At 40.2% G+C, this 24241-nt stretch overlaps 1 protein-coding gene across 1 annotated transcript in view; it reads right to left on the reverse strand.

Moving 5' to 3' along the window:
• Positions 1-12201: 12201 nt before the first annotated feature.
• The window catches only part of LOC149837312 (uncharacterized), a 37016-nt gene continuing 24976 nt past the window's right edge, over positions 12202-24241 (reverse strand). Inside the window, exon 5 of the mRNA XM_090007329.1 lies at positions 12202-12951. Within this exon, the coding sequence (XP_089863455.1) occupies positions 12568-12951 (384 nt within the window). The 3' untranslated portion in view covers positions 12202-12567. The remainder of the gene's footprint in view (positions 12952-24241) is intronic.

The following is a 24241-nucleotide window of genomic DNA, read 5'->3' on the forward strand; positions in this document are numbered from 1 at the left end:
GGAGGAGAAAGGGGAGGTGATATAATTAGTGGGAGGAGTGGAGGGTGGTTGAGTGATGTGAGAGGAATTGGACAAGGTGGGGCAGGAAGGAAGGAGGGTGACTTGGAATTCTGAAGGCTTTGAGACATTGTTTCTGGACGATAATGGTTTGGTGGTGACCGGTGTTCAACTCGACAGGGTGGTCGCTATCTGGTTGACTAGACACCATTTGCGACTTGCTCGGATTTAGACTTTTAGTTCCCATTTAGCTTGACCAACTCAAGTTAGAGTTTCTTATCGATGATGAATTGATAATGGTGTTTCGTTGTCAAAAGACTCGGTCCACCAATGGGAATGTTGCGTTAATCAAGAGGGCTATTTTGCGTGTGGTGCGGCCACGACTTTCTTTCACGCTAGTTGGGAACCGGCCAGTTCACCTTTTGGACTCTATGGTTGGTGATGATAAAAGCAACTTTAGCTTTTACTTCCACATCCTAAGAAAATGGTACACCAACGTTGATACGTTTGGTTGATCTTTACAAATGCGAAAGTAAATCTCATGTGATTCCACTTATCATGTTTAGTTGAGAGGGTGGTGTATGTTCTCCCTGGAACACGTGTTCGGGGTCCGAATGAGTGCCACGTGGCACTCATTCGGCTGGTTATGTATGGAGGAAGATCTTGGGTTTTGCAATATTCCTTCCTCCGTACATAACCAGCCGAATGAGTGCCACGTGGCACTCATTCGGACCCCTGAACACGCGGCCCCGTGTTTAGGGGGTAACATACAACCTGCTCGTTGTTTAGTTGGTTTGCCAAAATGAATCTCATTTATATGAGTTTCATTTTTTTTTGTTTGATAAGTTGACCATAAACCATCTTCTTTTGAGGCTCTTTCCTTCTTTCCCTTCCCCCTTCTTCGGTTTCACACACACATAGAGAGACCTCACCACCCACCCCCGGCTTCCCCTTCCTCTGGTTCAAGACCCGCCAGCTCGCCACCCATTCTTGCTTTCCCTCCTCCTCCATTCACTTCTCCCCCGCCCCTTCCCACTACTCTGTCCTCGCCTCCCTCACCGTCTTCTCCTCTACCACCTTCCTCCTCCGCTCCTCCATCCCCAAATGTTGCCTTCTTCGATGCCTTTCGCACTGACATCCAGCTCATCATCGTTGGCTGCCAGTCTAATGTCCTCCACCGCCACTCTCGCCACCCGCCTTTTCTATATGCCCGCCTTTTCTATATGCTCTTCTTCTTCATATAGAAGAGAGCAAAAGACGAGGGAGATGAACATTTGGGGGAACCCCAACATTTACCCATGAAATACGAGGGTGATTTTGAATTATGAGATTGATCAAAATCACACCTATACCCATGAGATTCAAGATCTCACATGTTAACATGATTTTGAATCACACGTGGCCCAAATCTCATGCTTGCTGTGAGATTCACTCTCATGTGATCCGACCAAACATGAGACACTTGGCTAAGGCATGCAACCGATGTCTTAATTCCACAAAACACCTGCTTAAGAGCTTTGGCCGACGCATGCAGCTACTTGCTTGCTTGTAGTCGAATATGATATTTTGTTGTTAAATTCATTTATTTACTAACATTTTTTTTCTTTAAGAACTTAAAAATAAACGAATACATCTTTTCTACGAAGAATTTGAAAAGGAACAATCTCACTCAACAAGTTCGTTGGTTGCAAAACTTCAAGTATCTTTTTTCTGTATAGTGTACGTACTCTAAGAAAAACATTAATTAGCGACGAACATTTGCAACAGAAATAATTCGTCGCAATTTTGCGACGGATTAGAGAGAGAAAATTAGTCGTCCCTAAAATTAGAATTAGTTGCAAAATTTACGACGAAAAAATTGTGTCTCAAAATTCATCGCTAATTAGCGATGACTTAGCAACGTGGTGGTGGTTGCTTGTTAATTAAGAGGAGTGGGATGGAGGGGGTCTTGAGGAGCAAGTATGGTCATCAAGGATGGCCTTAGAGTTGGGTTGAAAATTTAAAGTGGAAGATTGGGTTTGGCTTTTGGAATGGGATCTTGAAGGTCTTTGATATTTTTATATCAAGTGCAGGTGGTGGTAGGTGAGGGGGAAAACATCTTTTTTTAGGGATGTTTGGGCAGTGAAGAAGCCACTACGACATGGACACCCATAACTCTTTTGTATCAACATAGAAATGGCAGGCAAGGTGAGGGACAGTTGGTCAGATACGTGGCAATGGTAGATCAAGATAGTCTGCCAACATAGTTCAATTACCACACAGCAGTTGCAGGATCTGTTGTTCTCATTGGTCGGTGTGTGGCTTGAGAATAGTGAAGACAAGATATGATGGGAGCATGAGAATGATGAAGAGTACATTGCGGCGTTTTGTTTCTTAGTGCAAGGCACACTTTCAGTTACCTAGCTACTCGAGTGTAGCCTATGAGAGGATGATCTACCTCCAAGGGCGAAGCTGTTTAGATGGCAAGTGATCCACGGCAGGGAAAGAATGGATGACAACCTATAAAGGATAGCGATTTGATTGGCTAGTTGATGCCGATTATATGTAAGGGTAGTGAAATCCATGGACCACCTCCTTATTGGGAAGCAAATCAAGTCATGTTGAACATGAGCTTTTTTTGCTCATGCTAGTAGCGTAGCATATACGTAAGGGCAATGAAATCCATGAACTACCTCCTTACGCACATGCACAATTACAAAGAGAGAAAAGAGGCAAGGATGCAAAAAGCTTCTTTATAGATACTTGAAAGCAAAGTACATCAAGAGGAGAAGAGAGGGTCTAAATACACGATGTTCTTAAGCCGTAAGGCCATTTAGGGCAATCAAGAGTGCCAAAGAGGTATATACATCAGAAACAAAAAGGTGAAAAACATGATCGTCCGGAACACGCTCCCCCGCCTAAGTTGGCACTATCTTCGATGCCAATTATTCATGGTAGTCCTTTACAAGCTGTTGATGTTGAAGCATACTAGTGGCCTTCTCCCAGGTGGCTTTACATTCTAGCAATCCCTTCCACTGCACTAAGTATTTTTTTATTTTTCCAAGGTAGTTGTTGGAATGGTTGAGGATGACTTCAAGTTCTCTACCTGAAACATTGATTGTTGATGGTGTGTACTGCGGAATGAGAGCACGTTGAGGCATGCTCTATTAAAGGTCTACTTTATTTTTGTGGAACGACTTCAGGTTACATATGTAGAATAATACTAGATACACTTGAAAGTTTGTTGGCAAGTCCAGCCGGTACACCAAACTTCTCATGCGGTTGATAATGGCGAAGGAGTCATCATACTTGCGAATAAGGCCTCGAAAGATAGTTATGCGATCTCAAAAGAGCTTCGCCAACACCTTGTCTCCAACATAAAATTTTGTTGGTCGACGCTTCTCATCTGCCCATTTCATCATGCTCTTGGTTGCCTTGTTCAAATACACATTTGCTAACTTTGTTTGATCTTGCCAGTTCTTGGCAAACTGGTATGTATAAGGCGCTTTGTCATGTCCTCGCGCAACAAGGGAGTGCAGAGTATGTGGTTGTTCGGTTGCAACTTCGAATGAACTATGGCCGAATGACTCACTCTTTTGGAGGTTATAGCAGAATTGAGTTACATCAAGTAAATCAACCCAATCCCTTTGATTGGCACTGACAAAGTGCCGCAGATATTCCTCTAACATGACATTGATCCTCTCAGTTTGTTCATCAGTTTGAGGGTGAAAACTTATGCTGAAATACAAGTTTGTCTCAATCAAGTAAAACACTTCTCGCCAAAACTTGTGAGTGAAGCAGGCATCACGATCGTTGACAATGCTCTCTGAGATTCCCCAATGCTTGACTACATTCCACATGAACAACTTAGTAGTTTCGGTAGGTGAGAAGGTGGCAGGAGTAGGCACAAAGATAGCATACTTCAAAAACCTATCAACAAGCACATATATAGAACTGCAACCTTGAGATTTTGGCAAACTCACGATAAAATCCATGGTTATGCACTCCCACAGATGGCTTGGCACAGGTAGGGGCTCTAGTAACCATCAGGGTCTTTGATTGATGGGTTTGTCTTGTTGGCAAATCAAGCAAGTCCGCATATACACATTCATATCATCGTGCATCTGCGGCCAATAGAATACACGTTCCAACAACGCCAACGTTCTTTATTGTCCTAGGTGACCTGCTCAAGTGGTATCATGGCACTTGTGTATCAAGCACCTTCATAAAGTATCCTGCCATGGGATATATAGATGATTGTCCGCTGAGCAGAACAAATCACCCTCCAACCAAAATCTTTGTGTCTTTTCTTCCTTTACCAATGCGATCAGTTGTTGAGTTGTTGGGTCACTCTTTAAAGCTTTTTGAACCTGCTCGAGAAGATCGTTTGTCGGTTGGCTCACACTGTCGTCCCAAGCGAGCAAAGTTGCAAGTTCCACCTTCTGACTAAAGGCATCAACAACAATATTGGTCCTGCTTGTCAGGCTTGTACTCAAGGATCATATCAAATTCTGTGAGAAAATCCTACAAGCGCCCTTAGACTCAGCTTCTTCTGAATTTGAAAGTAGCTTGTTGCAATGTTGTCAATAAGCACAATGAATTGCAACCCCAAAAGATAGTGTTTCCATGTGTGGAGACAATGCAGGACTGCCAACATCTTGCGCTCGTGCATAGTGTATCGACGCTCGGTGTCATTTAGCTTTCTACTCTCAAATGCAATGGAATATCCATCCTGGAGCAACACCCCTCTGATTGCAAAGTCAGATGCATCAATCTGTAATTCAAATGGTTGCCGACAGTCAGGAAACTTTAGCACTGGTTCCTCTGTCAAGGTGCACTTCAACCCATCAAAAGCCTTCAGGCATGCATCAACCCATAGCCATGATCTATCTTTCTTTAGCAGATCTATGAGTGCAACAACAATCTATGAATATCCTTTGATGAAGCTTTGATAGTAATTTGCAATCCCCAAGAAGCGTAATTCATGAACCTTAGTAGGTGGCTCCTAAGCTTGAATAGCCTCAATCTTCTTATGGTCCATCTTCAATGTGTCTCCTCCCATAATGTGGCCAAGGAAGTGAACTTTCTTCTGGTCAAATAGACACTTCTCTCACTTGATATACTGCTCATGATCCTTCAGAGTCTGAAACACAATCCGAATGTGTCGAACATACTGCTCAAAAGAATCGATGTATACTACTATGTCGTCCAAGTACACAACGACAAACTTGCCAAGGTGCAGGTAGAAAATTTTGTTTATTAGGATTGAGAAGGTGGCGGGCGTGTTCGTCAAGCCAAAGGTCATAACAAGGAATTCGAATGCCCCATATCACGTTACACAGGTAGTTTTTGGCTCATCCCCTTCTATAACTTTGACTTGCCAGTATCTAGATCTCAGGTCCAACTTAGAGAAGACCTTTGCCTTTCTGAGTTGATCAAACAAGTCTACAATCAAGAGAAGCAGATTCTTGTTCTTCATAATAATTTTGTTTAGAGCTCTATAGTCGACGTACAGACGCTTCGACTCATCATGATTTACCTGAAAAAGTACAAGCGCTCCAAAGGGAGCTTTGGATGGTTGGATGATCCCTACTTTGAGTATATCATCTAATTGCTTGCATAATTTCTGCAGCTTAGGGTTTGACATACAATAGGGAGTCATTGCGAGTGGTCGTGCACCTGGCACTAGCTTAATCTAATGGTATAACTCGTGCCTCGAAGGTTGCTTTTTTGGCAGTTCGACAGGCATAACATCGCCAAACTCCTTTAATATTGACGCTAAGGCCTCTGGGACATCTACGAATTCTTCTGCCTTGCCTATACCATGAATTGTTTTTATGTTTCTCTCAAAACTAACAACGTTGAGGTGAGGCATCGACACTGCCTTATTGCTTCTCAAGAATTTCATTCTGAGGATGACTTTGAAATTATCCACAGGTGCGACTGATAGCGTGGTTCTTTCTGCCAGTTATGAATCTACACCTGCAGATCACAAACAACATTCTAGATGACCCTTGCTTCAGAGTTAATTTCTTTCATGCGGCTCTCCTTCTTTTTCCACTGCAATCTCAACGGTTCTGTCTCTTCTAGCGAGATGAAATTATGCATAGCACCTGTGTCTACCAATGCCTTGGTAAGTCTTTCATTGAGCAGAAGTACAAAGTACATCAATTCTTTGCATATGGTCACTTCTGCAGTGGTTGTCGCTTTCACTGCATTAATCATCTGCATTGATCCAACAGTTGGCTCCTCTAGAAGTTGATGAACTGTCTCACCCTGAACAGTATTTGCAGCTCGGGTGAACAGTTATCTTCATTCCCTTGATCGTGAATTTTGTTGGGACATGTATCCGCCTAATGATCGCCATGGAAGATATGACAATCACGGTAATGATAGTTGCCTCCCTAAAAGTTATTCTGGTTCTGATTATTATTTTGGCTATCCTGTCGATCATGATTCTGCTGGTTTCCATGGTCAGCATTTTGCGTATAGTTATTCCTTCAACTGTTACAGTCATTTTTATATTGTCTGTCTTGAAATGTTGTGTTGTTCCTATCAAGCTCGATAAGTTTCTTTACAACAACAAGCACCTTAACTAGCGTTGCAGGGTCATGCCGAATGAGTTATGTGTTTGTCTATCCTTGCAGTCTGTTATTGAAATAGAACAACTGAACCTGATCATTCATTCTCTCGACTTCTAGCATTATCGAAGAGAATGCCTTGACATAGTCATGCACTGACCTTGTCTGTTTCAATGCCATCAACCTTTTGCAAGCTATTTTCTCTTGATTTTTAGACAAAAAGTAGTCTCAGAAAATTTTTTTAAAGGTCCTCCCATGAGACTATAGCAATCAACCCACGTCGAACATCACTCAAGCGACGTCTCCACCAAAGAGTCACTTCATCCGCAAAGTACATTGTTGCGGTCTACAACCTATTTGTGTCTTCCTTTATTCTCACAGCTTCTAAAAACTGATTCATTTCATAGATAAAGTTCTCGAGATCCTTTGAGTCCTGCGTGCCCTTATACTTTGTGGGCTCAGGTAGCCTGTAACGTGGCTTATCCATGTGAGACATAGTGTCGCCAGTTGGGGCAGCCCTCAATTGTCACTCCAACTGATTATTCTTTTGTCGGACAATATCCAATTGAGCAGCCATGATATTGAACCGACCCAACAGATCATCGAATTTGATGGCAAGGTCCTCCACTGAATTGTCAAATCTAGTGGCAAGGATTTCCACGGAGTCTTCCACTGCCGCTAATCTCCATGTTGAGATCCGTGAAGGCAGCATAAGTTTCATTGACCAATTTTTCCATATTAATCATTGTCTCAGTCAGCTCGACAACATCACGCAAGATGGCCGACACCTGATCATCGGCCATGAAGTCTTTTTCAGGAGGAACCATACTACCTGAAAGAGTCATGACATTTTTTTATGGTGCCATTGTCAATCCCAATGTCGACAAGGCTCTGGTACCAACTTGTCATGGGCTTAGAAGCGAAGGCTCCTGCGACGTAGCTTCGGGTAATCGCAAACACCGAAAGCAAGCCTTTTTAATGCACAAGCAACTCACAACACATGCGTACGAGCGAAAGCAAGAGTGCACGCATGCACAATCACAAAGAGAGCAAAGAGGCAAGAATGCAAAAAGGTTCTTTTAAGATACTTGAAAGCAAAGTACATCAAGAGGAAAAGAGAAGGTCCGAATACATGGGGTTTTTAAGCCGTAAGGCCATTTGGGGCACTCGGGAATGCTAAAGAGGTATAGCCATAAGAAACAAAAAGGTGAAAAAAATGGCTGTCTGAAACAATTTGTCTTTCTTCTCAAAAAAAAAAAAAGTGGTCAGTTTTTATCAGGTTTCGGTAAAAGTAATCTTCTATATCGTATCTCTAATGAGTTGTACTCAAATGTCTTTTTCCAGTGCAAACGGTTTCTTCCTACAACAAACGGGAGGAAAAACTCACATTGCAAGGAGAATATGATGTCTTGTAGGGGGCTTTTCTTCCATGTCCTTTCCTATGAAAAAGAATCTCTTCGTAAGAAAAGGTGTTTCTTTCTTAAGATGAGTGAAACAAACAATTTCCATGAGAAATATGTGGTGGAGCTCGCATGATAGATGCAAAGAAACAGCTTTCCTCTCAAAAACTAAGTGAACGACGTGGTTTTTTTCCAATTATCCAAAAACAGTTGCGCTGCTGGAAATTTTGATTACTCAGCAATACCTACCAATCAATATAAAAAACTAAAACTAGGCTTAATTATTTTGTTTATCTCATGAGGGTGTGCACGTGTGTTTCCTTGCCTAAAGGACGTTATCATGCAAATTCTTTTCGTTCCTTACCTTTACAAGATGGAGTTACCCGTGTACATTAAGTTGTGATTGCCCTTGTGGATGAGTCGGTCATTTCAAAATAATTGGTGAAGAGTCACTTTTTGGCAAAGGCTGTTTCTGTCAAGACACTTCAAAATTGGTTGTCATTTCTCTGTGGTCCAAATCAACGCAGACCACATAAGGTTTTGCAGAGCAGGTCAGAGCAGATTATGTCATAGCGTATACAACCGATCCACTGTTTTATTCAATCTGCCCTACACATACCTCACTCAGGAGAGTGGAACTCACTTGTAAACTGAGAGTTTTGGGCCACAAACATGTCCATCAAGTGAAATGTCTGGTGAGAAATGAATAAAATTTATATACAATATGACCTGATCAACTCTTGGAGATATATATATTTTGCCCTACCTACCGCATGCCTATGCCGCTTCTGGTGAGTACTGAATAAAATTTATATACAATATGACCTGATCTGCTCTTAGAGACATATATATTTTATCCTACCTACCGCATCACTATGTCGCTCTATAAAAGATGAGTATATTTTGGTAATTTTCACTGCCATAGCATAGTGCTTACCTACCTCCATTAGCTGTTTTACCAAAATGCATGACCCAAGGACGTGGTCATCATCATCCTTCATACATTTTTTTTTTTTCGAATTACTTAAAACACATATTTTTAACATACCTAAACCATATTTCAAATGCACAGCTATGACACACCTTGGTAACAAACGTAGAAGGTTGCATTGAATTGTTGCAGAGTGATCATAGAATGAAAGGATGCCATAGGACTCCCTCCCCCATGAATGGGTACGTGGCATCTAGTGATTGGACCGAGTACATTGCAATGTAATTTTCAAGCAACCAAACGGTGTTCAATTCATCTAAACTATCTTATTATTGATTATTCTGATTTAAAAGCAGACGTGGCTATCATTAGGGTCAGAAATTCATTGAAAAGTTGAATCACATATGGTTTGATGGAGTCAGAAAACCATTCACGAGGGGTTCATCTTTTGATAATGGTTGTGATCCAACATACAGCACTTTCATCACTTTTAAGACCACCAATCATCCCACTGAATCCTTGGCAATGATAGCTTTATTAGTGGTGATGATAGTGGGGAGATACATAATGCGCTCGTTGTAAATTTACTGAAATATAGTAGTTGGTGGTGGCGCATCAAATTTTTATATCCTCCCAAATTTCTTATGAATATGAATGTTTGGCAAACGTTGTATTGTTGGTTTTCAGCTACCATATTTCTTATGTCAAATCACAGGGCTAAATCAACTTCACCATCAGAGTTTATGACCACACAATGCAAACGGCTTAGCCTAAACCAGCTTGGCATAGGGAGAGGAGGACGGTTTCCTTGGGTGTGCCTCCTTGGATCACCTCCCTGGGGCCGATAATTCTTCCCACAAGCGAACATTGGTCAATCTCTTAAACTTGACCTGCAATTCGCATCTCGAGAAACATAAGGGTGCTGAAGGTGGTAACACACCCCACCAATCTTCTTCTCAATACAATTGGGGTCGAGAAGGAGAAATTTTCCGTCGATGATATCTCCAAGTTGGTGAATGATGTTATCTTGCTAATATTGGGGTCACAAGACCAGCCCAAATCCACACGGGCTGGGAAAGTGGGGAGACAAAATTCTCCACTTGATCCTTGAAGAGGAAGGCAATTTTCTTCACCAAGAAAATATTATCCTTCACTTTTCTCATGTCGTCGACGTATTCAAACGACACATGGATAACACCCATGCTTGGGTTGTCCTCCTGTAGATCAAACTACACTAGTCCCTTGTAATTATACAAACCTCTGAGTTGGCGAAGGACATCAGAGTTTAGGAAGGTGTATGGCGAACAATCAACCAGTCAGAACTAAAGACCCCTGTCACACTCGTCATGGAAACGAGCTGAGATGTTGATAACCACACAGTCACCCCAAGCATAGCACATTCCTGGGTGGGTGGGGGGGGGGGGGGGGGGGGGGGGGTGTGCTTGGAAGCTAGATCTTGATCTTGAGTCGGAGGGGGGCAGTATGGAAGCCATTGCAGAGGTGACAGAGTGATGACAGTCGGGTAACCAACCTATGGAAGATAACCAAGACAATGATAATGAAACATTTCATACTTCTTCTGCCTCTTGATAAAGGGACTAGCCGGAATAAGAAACGGCGTGACAACGTGCGTAGTATAGTTTTTTCGTTACGGACGATGGCAATCCTTGAGAGACGTCGGAAAACATGTCCGGCCTCATCACAACACTGCTCCTCATGCTTCGGGAAACTCTTAAGGTGGTGAGCAATTCACTAAAAAGGAAAGAAATGTGGGAGCAAAGACTATAGGATGTGAAATAAAATCGTGAGCAAATTTATGTGAAACCCTAGACATTCTCACAAATTTTTAACGAACGACCGATATATTTGAATTAATGAAGGGTATTAAAATTAAATAAGGACATTCTAATCATAATAAGATAAAGATTGGCACAAACAGAAAAAATTTGACATTTGTTGAAAGAAAAGGTAAGATTCACTAATTTTCTAAATTATTCTTGAATCAGCTAGCCTATAGCAGTAAAAGCCTAAAAAAACACGAATGTTAGAATGAGAAACATTTATCGAATAAGGCTCACTAGTTTTTCTAAATTATTCGCAAATCTATTGGCATTCATAGGTAAAATCTAACAAATAGTTCATATTTCTTACGACTAAAGGGTAAATCGCAGTCGTACGTTGTTACAAATTATTTGCGAGTCCTTGGACCTTCACAGGAACGTAAGAGATTCAAGAATGCACGGATGAGAGGTCTTTCGAGCCTCAGAGGAGAGATGAGCACATAGTTTTCGTGGAGCACAGGACATCTGCAGGTACACATATAGCTGTGAATCCTATACGATCAGAGATTTAATACTAATTGGTACCAATGTCGTAGGTCCGCGTAAAATACCTGAGAAGGGTAAAATGCTAAAAAAAAAAGTCAGAAATTGACATTTTTGGATAGAGGGAGAATTTTGACAAATTAGTAGGTATTTTCAAGAATGGGTCAAATTTCGAGGACAGTGCGATCATTTTCTGATGAAACAACAGCCGTTATGGTAGTAGTTAAAAGTTTGCCATGCAAGCCACAAATCATATTAGAGCATTCTGGACATGATTTGAAATGCAAGAAAATTCACAGCCATCATTTGAAAAAATATCAATTTTATGAACCAAGAAACATATCGTGATAACCCAATATACAAATAAGTTGGGAAGTTTTCTTTTTTCTTTTTTCTTCTTTCATATTGCCAAGTGCATCAGCAACCTTATTCATATAAGATTGAAAACTAATGCGACTCAGGTACATATTCCTGAATAAGTTTCTGACAGCGTACTACTAAAGAAAAGGAAATTTTAACTAGTTAGAGTGGATACAGATGAAACCTGTTGGTGCACCAATTTTATAGGCACCATAGTTGTATCTCCAAGGCCAAAATTTTCATTTGCCACAACAAAAGCAAACCAATCATAATTCACTAGAAAAAAGATTATATATTAATCAAAAGATAATATATATCAATCAAACTAAATATTGGTACACAAAAAAGCCTGAGCAACGTCTCATACAAAGTTCACAAGAGAAACCATAAAGCAATGTATACTGCACATGACTGCAGAATGGGCAATACACAACCATCAACATGGTCAATAAAAAGATATGAACATCATATAGGGATTGTATATATTAAGAAAGCCAAATAACCAACTTCGGAATTGGGATCAATATCAGCCTCCTTCCCTTTCAAGACAATAAGTTCACTCATTTCTCCTGACAGAATAAAAATTTACGCTAAACACTTCATGGCAGTAACAGATTTTAGGCTTGAAATTGTATAAATGTATCACCACTGAATTGCCACATTAAAAGAACTGGTAAACTATCAGAATAAAATTGTTTCAGTTACCACATCAACATGACAAAAAATGAAAAAAAATGTGAACTGAATATCTGGATTTGTATGTAAAAAAGGCCAACCAACGAAATTGGGATAACATCAGCTTACTTGTTCGTATAGCGAACATTTCAATACTTGTACCTCTAGATTGCATTTCACCTCATTTCACATCTGTTTGCTAGTCTTTGTTGACGAGTTTCCCTGTCCATCGGACATCAAGAATTTCTGTACCTGAACTGTTTGAACAAACTTTGGCAGCCATGGTTGATTACCCTAGCATTTCTCACCCTTATCACTCTTCATCCTCTATGCTGGTCCTTCTGATCATCCTGAACAACAGAAGGAGCCGATTTAACCACCACTGCCTGTTCTGTGCCTGATGCCGAAACATCGACTTTTGGTTCGGTACAACCCCCACCAGTAGTGGATTTAGCAACTTCTGCACTATCTCTTTTTTCTGTGCCTGGAGGGCCAACATTATCTGACTTGCTAGATAACTGATCCTTGCCCTTCTTTGGAGGTGATTCCTTTGTTTTGTCCACGATTTCCTTCACAGCCTCTTCTAAAGCATCTAGTCTTGTATTCACCTGAACAAGCTCTCGATCTGAAGCTGCTTCTGGTGAATCTGAATCAAGCTCTTTTCCTTGTACTTCTTCCTCAGACTTCTTTTTCATCTCCAACTCCTAATTTAAGCAGTTGGAATAAAAGGGGTCAGTCATACTTGTTCTTCATGGCTAACTATCAGAGACTAGACCAATAAATCCATGAATGAAAAAGAAAACTAAATACAAGAATAAGTTAGAATTGAAGCTCCATCACAGATTTTAAATGCCCCAAAAGCCGACAAAAGTACAAAGCAAAGATCAAACAGTAATATCATCAAACCATCAGAAACAATAAAGATTAGAAGATAAAGAGCAAGTTAGCAACAAACAAACAAAGATAAAAGAAACGAGAGACAAATTATGTATACAACTTGAGATCTATGAACAAAAACAACCATTATGACCATTTCCAAGTCAGATTCTTTAACACATCAAGAGAAGACATAAGGCCCTGTTTGGAAACTAGTAGCTGGGATAGGAGGTGTCATTTGAGGAAGTGAGAACTGCCAAATCCTGGATTTGGCAGCTACCACCTCTTGGAGGTGGTAGCTGTGGATTTCATTCTTTTGTGTAAATACAAAGGTGAGAGGACCTCACTTCCCATCCCAAATGCATTGGATTAGGTCCACATCATAGTGCACCTTGAGTTTGTTTGATAGGTCCTAGTTTAAGTCTACTTTTTAGAGGCCTGTCAGTGTATAGCACTGCGAGCTATGTCACATGGGTGCGGGTGCGGGTGCGAGTGCGGGGATGCGGCACTTCCAAAAAACCCGGGTGCGGGGGTGCGGCAGGGGCAAAAATGCAAAAAAAAAAATTTATATATATATATAATTTTGAAGTTTTAACAATTTAACATTTAACAGTAAACATTGTCATAATATGATTCATCATGCATGCAGTATATCAACCTAAATATCAAATTATCAATCAAATAAGTAAAGCAATTACATAAATCGACCTAAATATCAATCAAATAAATATTGTGTAAAAGAACTAAATTACATACCAAAGTATATCCTGATGAAGTAATGGATGTTAATAATTTTCTTCTTCATCATCAAATGCATCATTAGAAAGAATACTGGGCTCAGCTAAATCCATGTTTGTTATGTTGAATTCATGTTCTCCCTCGAAGTCACACTCTTCTGGGTTTACATCCCAAAATTTAGATGTTCCTTGTCTGCGTTATAAACCCAATTTGAAAATGATAAATACAATACAAGTATATTTAAATGAAAACTAAAAAATAATCAAATAACTAAGAGAGCAAATTAGTACATGTATTCATCATTGCTTCGCGAAAGTAATCGAAAATTTGAATGAACATATACTAAATCCTTTGCACGCTTGCTGGTGAGTTTGTTTCTCTTCATGTTGTGGATTTGAGAATATGTGCTCTAATTTCTTTCACAACAAGATAAACTAGCAGGCTGCGATAGCAATCTTAATGCAAGACGTTGCAAAAGAGGTGTTTCTGATTCAAATGTTGACCACCATGTAATAAGATCTATATTATCTTCTTCTCTCGCGAATAATGTCGGTCCATATAATCTCGAAGATGAAAATTTTTCAAACTCTTGTGTGACTTGATGTAGAAGATATGCTTCTGGAAAAAGTCTTGTCATACACATATTTCTATGTCTTGATAGCTCTGAGTCTAAATTTGGAGGGACACAACCAATACCACCAGCCCGCCACTTGCATAATATTTTGGATTAAGAGAATGTGTCATGCAATGCAAAGGAGTGTTGCTCTTATCCCATCTTCTGACTAAAATTGAATGAATATGATTAAAAAAATTTGAATCATCTAATGCAGGATTTTTTTCTTCATGCATGAAAACTATAGCTTGTATTTTTTCAATCATATTATCCCACATTTCATAAACTCTGTGAAGCATGGGCTCATCCTTATTAACTTCTATTAACATTTCCCAAATAGGTTGCGTAAATTGAAGAAAGTATACCACTCTGTCCCAAAACTCATCATCAAGAATGAATTTCTTAATTTCTTGAGCCTTGATATCATCATCAGCACGATAGAATGTCTAATTTTCATCAGTCACCATGTTAATCAAAGCATTCTTCACTCTTTTAATCCTCTTCATCATCACAATGATGGACGCAAAACGTGTTTCAGCGACCTTCAACAATTTCAAATCAGAATGCCTATTAAATATAGCATTAACACGATGGTGGTTAACAACAAAATTCCTAATGCTTTTGACATTTCTTTCTAAATCTTCAATCCATGAACATAAAGCATATGCTTGTGAATTTTGTTCTTCTTTGGGGTTTCAGATGCTCTTTAGGGCTAGATTTAAGCTGTGTGCTACACAGGGAGTCCAAAAAATATGAGGGTACTCACTCTCCAAACTCAACGTTGCACTTTTACAAACTGGAGTGTTGTCTGTAATGATTTGTACCACTTTCTGATCACCCACTTCTTTTATCACTTCTATAAACAATCCCTTCAAATACTCTGCATTTTTATATTCCCCAGATGCATCAACTACTTTCAAGAATATTGGACCACTAAGCGAACAAGCAATGAAATTGATTAATGGACGCCTTTGAATATTTGTCCATCCATCAGACACAATAGAAACTCCATTTTGCTCCCATGAATATTTTTTAATCTCTAGCAACCTCTCCACATTTGCCCTCTCTTCTGCAAGAAGTGTGGTTCGTATTTTTTCTAAACTTGGAGGCACATAACCACTCAAATTACAATTTGCCAAGGATGTTACTAAATCCTTCCAATAAGGATTTCTAGCTGCATTAAATGGGAGTGAACCAGAATAAAAATACCTCTCAACTTTTCTATCCAATTCTTCTCTTCCATATGTATTGAATGTTGCTTGTATCGTTCATCTACCTCCTACATTGACTTTTTTTTTCAGCATCTTCTTGGTGGCTTGCAAATGGCACACTGACTGCAGAAGAATCGGCCATTGCCTTTCTCTTCTTATATTCTTGTATTTTCTTGTATTGTCATCGCAATGCCACATCAACTTTTCTGCAAGCTGAAATGCCATGTCCTGGTATCTTCAACAAATGAGCCTTCACTCTTGTGTAAGACCCAACAAAATCTCTTTCGCAGAGCTTGCATCGAAATCTCTTGTTTTCACCACCTCCTCCAGTTTTTACAAGTTTATCTACATGTACTCATAGTGGCCCCACATCATCAATCCCACTGCAACTATCAGCAAAACTAGCAGCAGAGCTCACATGTTGGGATGAGGATGACGCAAGTCCTTTCCCTTTATCCGTCATTTTTATCCTGAAAACACAAAAAAAAATACATTAAAATTTTCAAATCAATTCGAAAACACAGGGAGAAGGGAGGGCTCAACCCCTCCCCTACCAACCCAACAAAAGAGCGAGAGCGAGGGGGGCTCGGCCCCTCCCCTGCTGAAAACAGAGGGAGCAGGGGGGGGGGGTTCAGCCCCTACCCTGCCGACCCAAAAAGAGAGCCAGAGGGGGGAGGGGCTCGGCCCCTCCCCTGTCGACCCAAAAAAAGAGCCAGAGGAGGGAGGGGCTCAGCCCCTCCCCTCTCGACCCAAAAAAAAAGCCAGATGGGGGAGGGGCTCGGCCCCTCCCCTGTCGACCTAAAAAAAGATCCAGATGGGGGAGGGGCTCGGCCCCTCCCCTGTCGACCCAAAAAAAAAGCCAGATGGGGGAGGGGCTCGGCCCCTCCCCTGTCGACCCAAAAAAAATCCAGATGGGGGAGGGGCTCGGCCCCTCCCCTGTCGACCCAAAAAAAGAGCCAGATGGGGGAGGAGCTCGGCCCCTCCCCTGTCGACCCAAAAAAAAATCCAGATGGGGGAGGGGCTCGGCCCCACCCCTGTCGACCCAAAAAAAGAGCCAGATGGGGGAGGGGCTCGGCCCCTCCCCTGTCGACCCAAAAAAAAAGCCAGATGGGGGAGTCGACCCAAAAAAAGAGCCAGATGGGGGAGGGGCTCGGCCCCTCCCCTGTCGACCAAAAAAAAATCCAGATGGGGGAGGAGCTCGGCCCCTCCTGTGTCGAAAAACGAGGGAGCAGGGGGGGCTCAGCCCCTCCCCTGCCGACCCAACAAGAGACCGAGAGGGGGGGGGGGGGGGGGGTTGGCCCCTTCCCTGTCGACCCAACAAGAGAGCGAGAAGGGAAGGGGGTGCTCGGCCCCTCCCCCTACCGACTCAAGAAGAGAGTGAGAGAGGGTACATACCTGCGAAAGGAGAGGATGAGCCGAGAGGAGGGAGGCGGAGCTGGGGCAACGATGGGAGAGAACTCGAGCTCAAGGGGGGAGAGAGGAGAGATTAGGGCAAAAAAAAATTTTTGCCCTAATCCTCCTTTTCATCGGGGGAAATTTTTTTTTTTACGCCCAAACAGTGGACAAAAATGACCCTGGGTGCGTTGACCGCACCCGGTGCCACACCCGCGTCGCGTCGACGCGGGCGCGACATCTGTTTTGCCGAGTCCCTGTGACATAGACTGCGAGGCTTTCTGTTTTTAATGCTCGTGTAGCGAAAAGTTTGAGGGGGTAACCGTGATTGGTAATGGCACACAAACAGAAAGGGGTGGGGGAGACAACGTTATGTGTTGGATAGCACAGCGCATCTGTTTTGGGTACAGAGGCGACGAGCGGTGCTAACCCGGCCACTCAACTCCACGCAGCAAGGTAGGGGCAGGCTGGCATAGGTTTGAAACCTGCCACCTTTCTTGTGGATCATCCTGTGGTTACCAGGCACCACCAGATCTTCAACAAGAAGGAAATTCTTGGATTCCCTATGTACACGTTCATGTGGCTCGAATGAGTATAATTGTTTATATCGCAATGGCTATAAACAGTTCCTTGTTCCCATTAGCAAAACATTCCCTTTCGTAGTCCACTTCGCTCGTAGGCAACACTCTCTACGAAAAGGTGCTAGGCTCCATGCTACTTTGTAAATAAGCTAACCTATTTTCTTTTCTCTATTAAAGAAAGAAAAGGGGAAAGCCCGGATCCAAACGAGCATGCACGAAGCGGGGGAGTGACGCGTCAAATAGCCAACCAAAAGACATAGCTCAAGGGCCAAAGAAGAGGTGTGGAGCTTTGATAGCACCCTAGATCGAAAAGGAATTTAACCCCCCCCCCTCCCCCCGTTGTTACAAACAAGAAAGCAGTCATTCACTTCAAGTAATTGTTGTAGTTGTATGATGTTTGTAGTAGAGTTTCCACAAGACTCTGTTGGTGTTCCGTGTACCCATTGAAAAGAATGCATTGGATGGATGCCCGGGCATTGAGAAGGAAGGACGCTTTCAGAGGCGAAAGGCCATGGGGAGATACCGTCTGTGATCCATGGATCTTCGATTAGGAAACCATATCCAAGCTTCGCAGCTACTCTTTAGACTTTTCAAACTTAGTGAACTGAAACAACTGAGTAGCTAAAGGGAAATCAACGAAGAGCTCGTTAGTAGCGGCAAGCAAGAGTGGATTGAGGGAGAAAAAGAAAGATGAAGACCACTTCGCTAGCGCTTCAACCATAGGAATGATGGCGAGGGGAAGAGTCCCAGTAAGAGTTACGTACACGAGCGATAGCTTTAAGACGAGTGCATCTCGATCTTCCGGTAGAACAAGACCTCGAAAAGATCTAAGGGTCTGTTTTACGGTGGCTAAGAAAGACAAATCCTTCTTCGTCGTAAACAAACTTGACTGACAGAGGGCTTTCAGGATAGTGAAAGTCAGGCCCAACAATTGTGCAAGCGATAGCACACGGGTCTTTCCTTGTTTTGTTCTCGCCACGAGAAAGATGTTTGGTTAAGTCCTATAACGAGCGAAACCCTCATTTTGTGTTTGTTGAGACCTACGGAGAAAGTCGAGGCAACCAAAGTTCGCTTTGGTGTCGAGTGGGGTGCTAGTGCTACAGCCAGCATAGCTACATGCTGACAGGTGGAGTGAAGGCTCCAGAGTAGACATCGAGCTTTGCATTGCGAAGTGAGCAAGTTTGCAGCACAAGCTAGGCGCCTTTCGAATCACTTTCGTTTGTGAACCAACGAGTAGTCATAGAGAGCAAGTAGGTGAAAAGGGGCACATGGAAATGTTTACTTCTAATCATTCATCTCTCTAGTATCTACTAATGACCTTCATTTTTCAGCAGTAGCCATTGCTCTTCCGTAACCAAAGGTATATCAAAGATATTCGTCGTAATAAGAGAGCGAGAGCATTTGATAGTTCGCCAAGTAGTATTTTTCGTTGACGCACGACTCTACGGTGATCTACCCGGCGTACCTAGACGGTACAATGTCTGGACAGACTCCCTGGCAAAAGACACAGCAATGAATGTGGGCCCTGCAAGCTACGAGTGAGAGAATGGGCCATCCTAAATGGCTCAAGCCAACCTTCTTCCATATAAGAAGGCATATGCAGGATCATCATCAGCACCGACCTCATGTTCCTTTCCTTAGTCGACAAAATCAGGGGGGGAGGAATCATTCTTTTCTAGTCGACGATGGCAATTTAATGAATTCTAGTAACGGCTTCTCCGTCCAAAAAAAGTTCCAAGTAAGGTGGGGAAGACACATGACTTGATAATGTCAATCTCAGACTATGAAAGGCACCTGAATCGAAAAAACCTTCCTCTGCTTGTTAATCCATTCATCTATCCTTCTTTTCATGTTATTCATCAAGAATTGGCACTGTTAAAAAGTGTATATACACATAAATATAATTATATATAATATAATATATTTTAATATATAATAATTATATTAATTTATTTTTCCTTCTTTTTTTCTGTATTTTTAGGATTGTCTAGTTTATATTGAACTAGACTCAAAACTAGTCAAGTTTGACTAGTTTTGAAATAGTTGTCGGAGCTAGTCCGTTAGACTAGCTCCAACGACTCTCTTGAGTCCTCTAAAAGCTCCTCTCTCTCTCTCCCTCTCTCAATGTATATAAATAGGGGTAACTCTGCTCTCCTTGTAACAATGCTTCTTATGCATTTTATGTGAATGAAATAAAGTTTATTATGTTTTTCTTTTGAGTTCTCTAGTTTATACCCTTTTGTGGGTTATGATTAAAGTGTCTTTAATAGACACTTATTACAAGCATTTGTACTTTCGTAGAAGATCTGCATTTCCTTACATGGTATCAAAGTTTGGAAGCTTATAGATCTTGGAGATTTGCCACCTCATTTTCAATGTCATTCTAGCAAAAGTCGATTTGTCTTCCTGTTCATGATTAAAATGCTCTTATGCCAACATAGTTAAAGAAAGAAGTCGTTTGAAGGATCGTTCACTACTCAAAGATAATGATTGTGTTCTTGCTCATTTTTCTTTCATATTTTCTTTTTTTTTCTTCTCATCTTCTCTCTTTCTTCTTCACCCTTGTAAGAATAGATGACAATAATAAAGTCACCATCATGCCCATAAAACTAAATGAAAACAATTATGTGACGTGGGTTTCAATTATGAAGCATCACATTTGGGGAAAGGGATTGTGGGGGTTAGTAGATGGTTCTTATTCGGAACCAAAACTAATTCTGATAAAGATTGAAAATGAGAAAGTGGTACCTCTCACGGAAGAAGAGAAAACTAAAGTATTAGTTACCTATGAGAAAAAATGAAAAGAATGGAGGATGGGGCATGCCAAGATCATGTTTTAGCTAATTAATAGCGTAGACATCAAGAAATGCTCTAGTCTTGCAAAATTTGAGCATGCCAATAAGGCTTGAAAATATCTTACAAATATGTATTCCCTTAAAGACATTGCACATGTGTGCAATTTACAAGATAAGTTGTGAACTATGACCCAAAGGAACAAAAGTATTAGAGAATATTATAATGAGTTGTCCGAACTTTGAGAAGAGTTGGCTCTTCTTGAGCTAAAGTGGCATTGTCTTGAAGATATCGAGCTTTGTCAAAAACAACTCGATATGGAACACTTTTACCAATTTATAAATGGTTTGAGTCCGGAATTTGAAACAACCAAATCGGCCCTTCTACATAGAGAAAAAGTTTTTTCTATTGTTGACACTATTAAAGAATTAACTACGAAGGAAAATAGGCTAAAAAAGAATACTTTAAAGAATGAAGAGGATTTCGTTCTAGCCGTATCTAAACCGAGGAATTATATGCATACTTATAGGCCGCCTTATTTCTATAGACAAGGCAATGATTATCACAAAAGGAAAGTCATTTGTCACCATTGTTATGAACCGAGACATTATAGGCCTCAATGTCTTAAATTAAAGAAAAGAGATGAAAAGAAAGTTGCATCCGTCTATTCAACACAAGAATCAAAAGATCAACCCAATCAAGATGCACCTGTGTCTATGGCATAACTAATGAAAATTCTTCAACCTCTTCACAAAAGAGCATATTCCTCAATTGAAGCTTCAACTGAAACAGTTGTTTCAGCTTTCTCTGATCTCGGTAACTTTCCTTGGCTTCTTGACTCTTGTATTTTTTTTCATATGACCCCAAATATCAATAGTTTGTCTTAATATCATAATAATAAGTCAAGTATGTCAAATGTTTTCACACCAATGGTACATCTCTTGAAATAAAAGGAATACGAAATTTCAAAAAAATTCAAAACTCCAAAAAAAAATTTATCTCAAAAGTTAGATATATTCTCAAATTAAATCTAAATCTTTTATTTGTCTCTCAAATATCTGATTATAGATGTAACATCTCCTTCTCTTCTTATGGTTGTTGGGTACAAGACAGTTAGTCAGGGAAGTTGATTGGAGAAGGTCATAAAAGACTCTACTATATGAATTTTTTTGAATTACCCAAGAATACTTTTTGTTATAATGTTCAGAAATTGGATTTGGATTTATGGCACAAAAGACTTTCATCCTCAAATATCCAAAATTCAAAACATTCCAAGTTTAGGAAAATTTAGTAATTTTGAAAATTTTGCTAGTAAAGATTGTATTCTTGGTAAAATGAAGAGATTAGCATTTCATGATAGAACTTTGGTTTCACCTAGACCACTTGAGTTAATACATTCAGATATTTAGGGTCCCGCACCAATCATATTAAAAGGTGGATACACATATTATGTAATTTTGTTGATGATTCTCTAGGCATACTTGGATCTACTTTCTTAAACATAAATCAAAAGTATTTTTGCATTTTCAAACATTTTATAAAATGGCTAAAAATAAATTTCAAAATGATATTTTCATTTTTCGCACAAACTCAAGGGGAGAATTTTTGTCAAAAGAATTTAAAGATTATCTCAATTTGCATGGCATCACACATCAAAGATCTTGCTCTCGCACGCTACAATAAAATGGTTCGGCCGAATGAAAACATCGACACATTATGAAAACTACTAGGGACTTTATTGATAGCAAATCAAATACCAAAAGAATTTTGTGCTGAAACATCCCTAACTGCTACCCATCTCATTAACTGAATGCCATCTTCTTTGAAAAATATAACTTCAATTGAAAAACTTGTTCAATTACCTCCTGATTACTCTAGGTTAAGAGTTTTTTGATGCAAATATTTTGTTTTCATTAACAAAAATGATAAATTCTCTTTCTGTGTCATTCATTGTGCCTTCTTAGGTTATGCAAATAAAAAAAAGGTTATAGGTATTTTGATATTAAAAATGGAACATTGTATGTATCAAGAAATGTATCCTTCTTGAAAAAAGAAAGTTTTTTTATTTTAAGAAGGCCAAGGAAGTAACCGAATATTCTTTTTTGATAGATTTGACTTTAAAATCTGATAGATGTGACTATAAATGTGACCTTGACGATGGTCAAGGTATTACTGATACTGAACATAATGTTATTAATGAAGAGCAAACCCATAGAGACACCAATTGGCACAAACCAGAAGGTCATCCAAAGTCTTTAAACCTCCCAGTAAATTTGTGTCCTACGAATCCTTTTCACACACGTATAAGGCATTTATTGCATTGATACACTCGTATATAGAACCTTCATCATATAATCAAGCCAAAGAACATATAGAATGGGTAGAAGTCATGAGGGTAGAATTAGAAGCCTTGGAAAGGGCTAACACTTGGACTATAGGAAAGAAACTTATAGGTTGTACGTAGGTTTATAAGATTAAAACCATGAGTGATAGAACTCTTGAAAGATATAAAGTCAGATTAGTGGCCAAGGGGTATTCCCAAAAGTATGACATAGACTATGAAAAAAAATTTGCTCCAGTTGTCAGGATGACCACAGTTAAGACCTTAATAGCTTTAGCCTTTTTTAGAAAATGGCATATATTTTAAATGGATGTCAAAAATATTTTTGTACGGAAACCTAATTGAAGAAGTATATATGGAAGCACCACCTGGTATACGTATTCCTAAGGCTAAGGCTCTTCGCTTAGGAAAAGCTCTTTATGATCTTAAACAGACACCAAAAGCTGGTATGACAGGTTTAGTCATGTTATGCTTAATATTGGATTCAGAACTTGCTTGATTGACATTTTCTTGTTTGTTAAGATTTCTGATAGAGGGATTATTATTATTCTTTTTTATTTGGATGACATCATCATCACCGGAGGAGACAAACAGGGAGTTTAAAACATTAAAAAGCCATTTTGAAATGACTAATTTAAGTTTATTAAGATATTTTTTAGGAATTAAAGTTGCTTATTCCCCTTGAGGGTATTTATTATCGCAATCTAAGTTTGCTTTTGATATTGTTTCTAGATCCGGAATTACAGATGAGAAGTGAATACTTCAGAAATTGTCAACACCAAAATAAAAATCGATGATAGAGAACCTCTTGAAGATCTCACTCCTTACAGACAACTTATTATAGCACTTTCCTATCTCTCCGTTACTAGACCTGATATGGCACACACACACAGCTAGTCAATTTCAGCACGCTCCCACTTCTATTCACATGGGAGCAGTTTTGCGTATTGTTAGATACATTAAATCTTTTGTTTCATGAGGTCTTTCTTGTATGCTTCATCTTCATTAGATTTAATTGCTTATACTGATGCTGACTGAGGAGGTGATCTCAATAACAAGCACTCAACCACTAGTTTTTGTTTTTTCTTAGGTAAATTTTTTATTTTGTGGTGGTACAAGAAGCAGCAGAATGTCTATCTTTCATCAACCGAAGCTGAATACTGAGTCATGGTCACTACAACAATGGAGGTAGTTTGGCTTAGAAGACTCTTGGCTGACAAGAGAGTTGAAGTGACAAAAGTCTCACGCATGTGCTGTGACAACAAGAGTGCGATCTACGTTGCCAGCAATCGAACATTTCATGAACGTGCCAAATATATTGAAATGGATTGTCACTGTGTCAGAGAAGAGTATCTACATGGAACCATTCATCTGCCTTATGTTACATTAGAATACCAATTAGTGGATTTCTTCCCCAAACCTCTCGCTGCTCATAAATTTCATTTCCTC

Source organism: Nuphar pumila, chromosome 5 (assembly GCF_984573655.1).
Source record: "Nuphar pumila chromosome 5, dmNupPumi1.hap1.1, whole genome shotgun sequence".
Taxonomy (NCBI): Eukaryota; Viridiplantae; Streptophyta; class Magnoliopsida; order Nymphaeales; family Nymphaeaceae; genus Nuphar; species Nuphar pumila.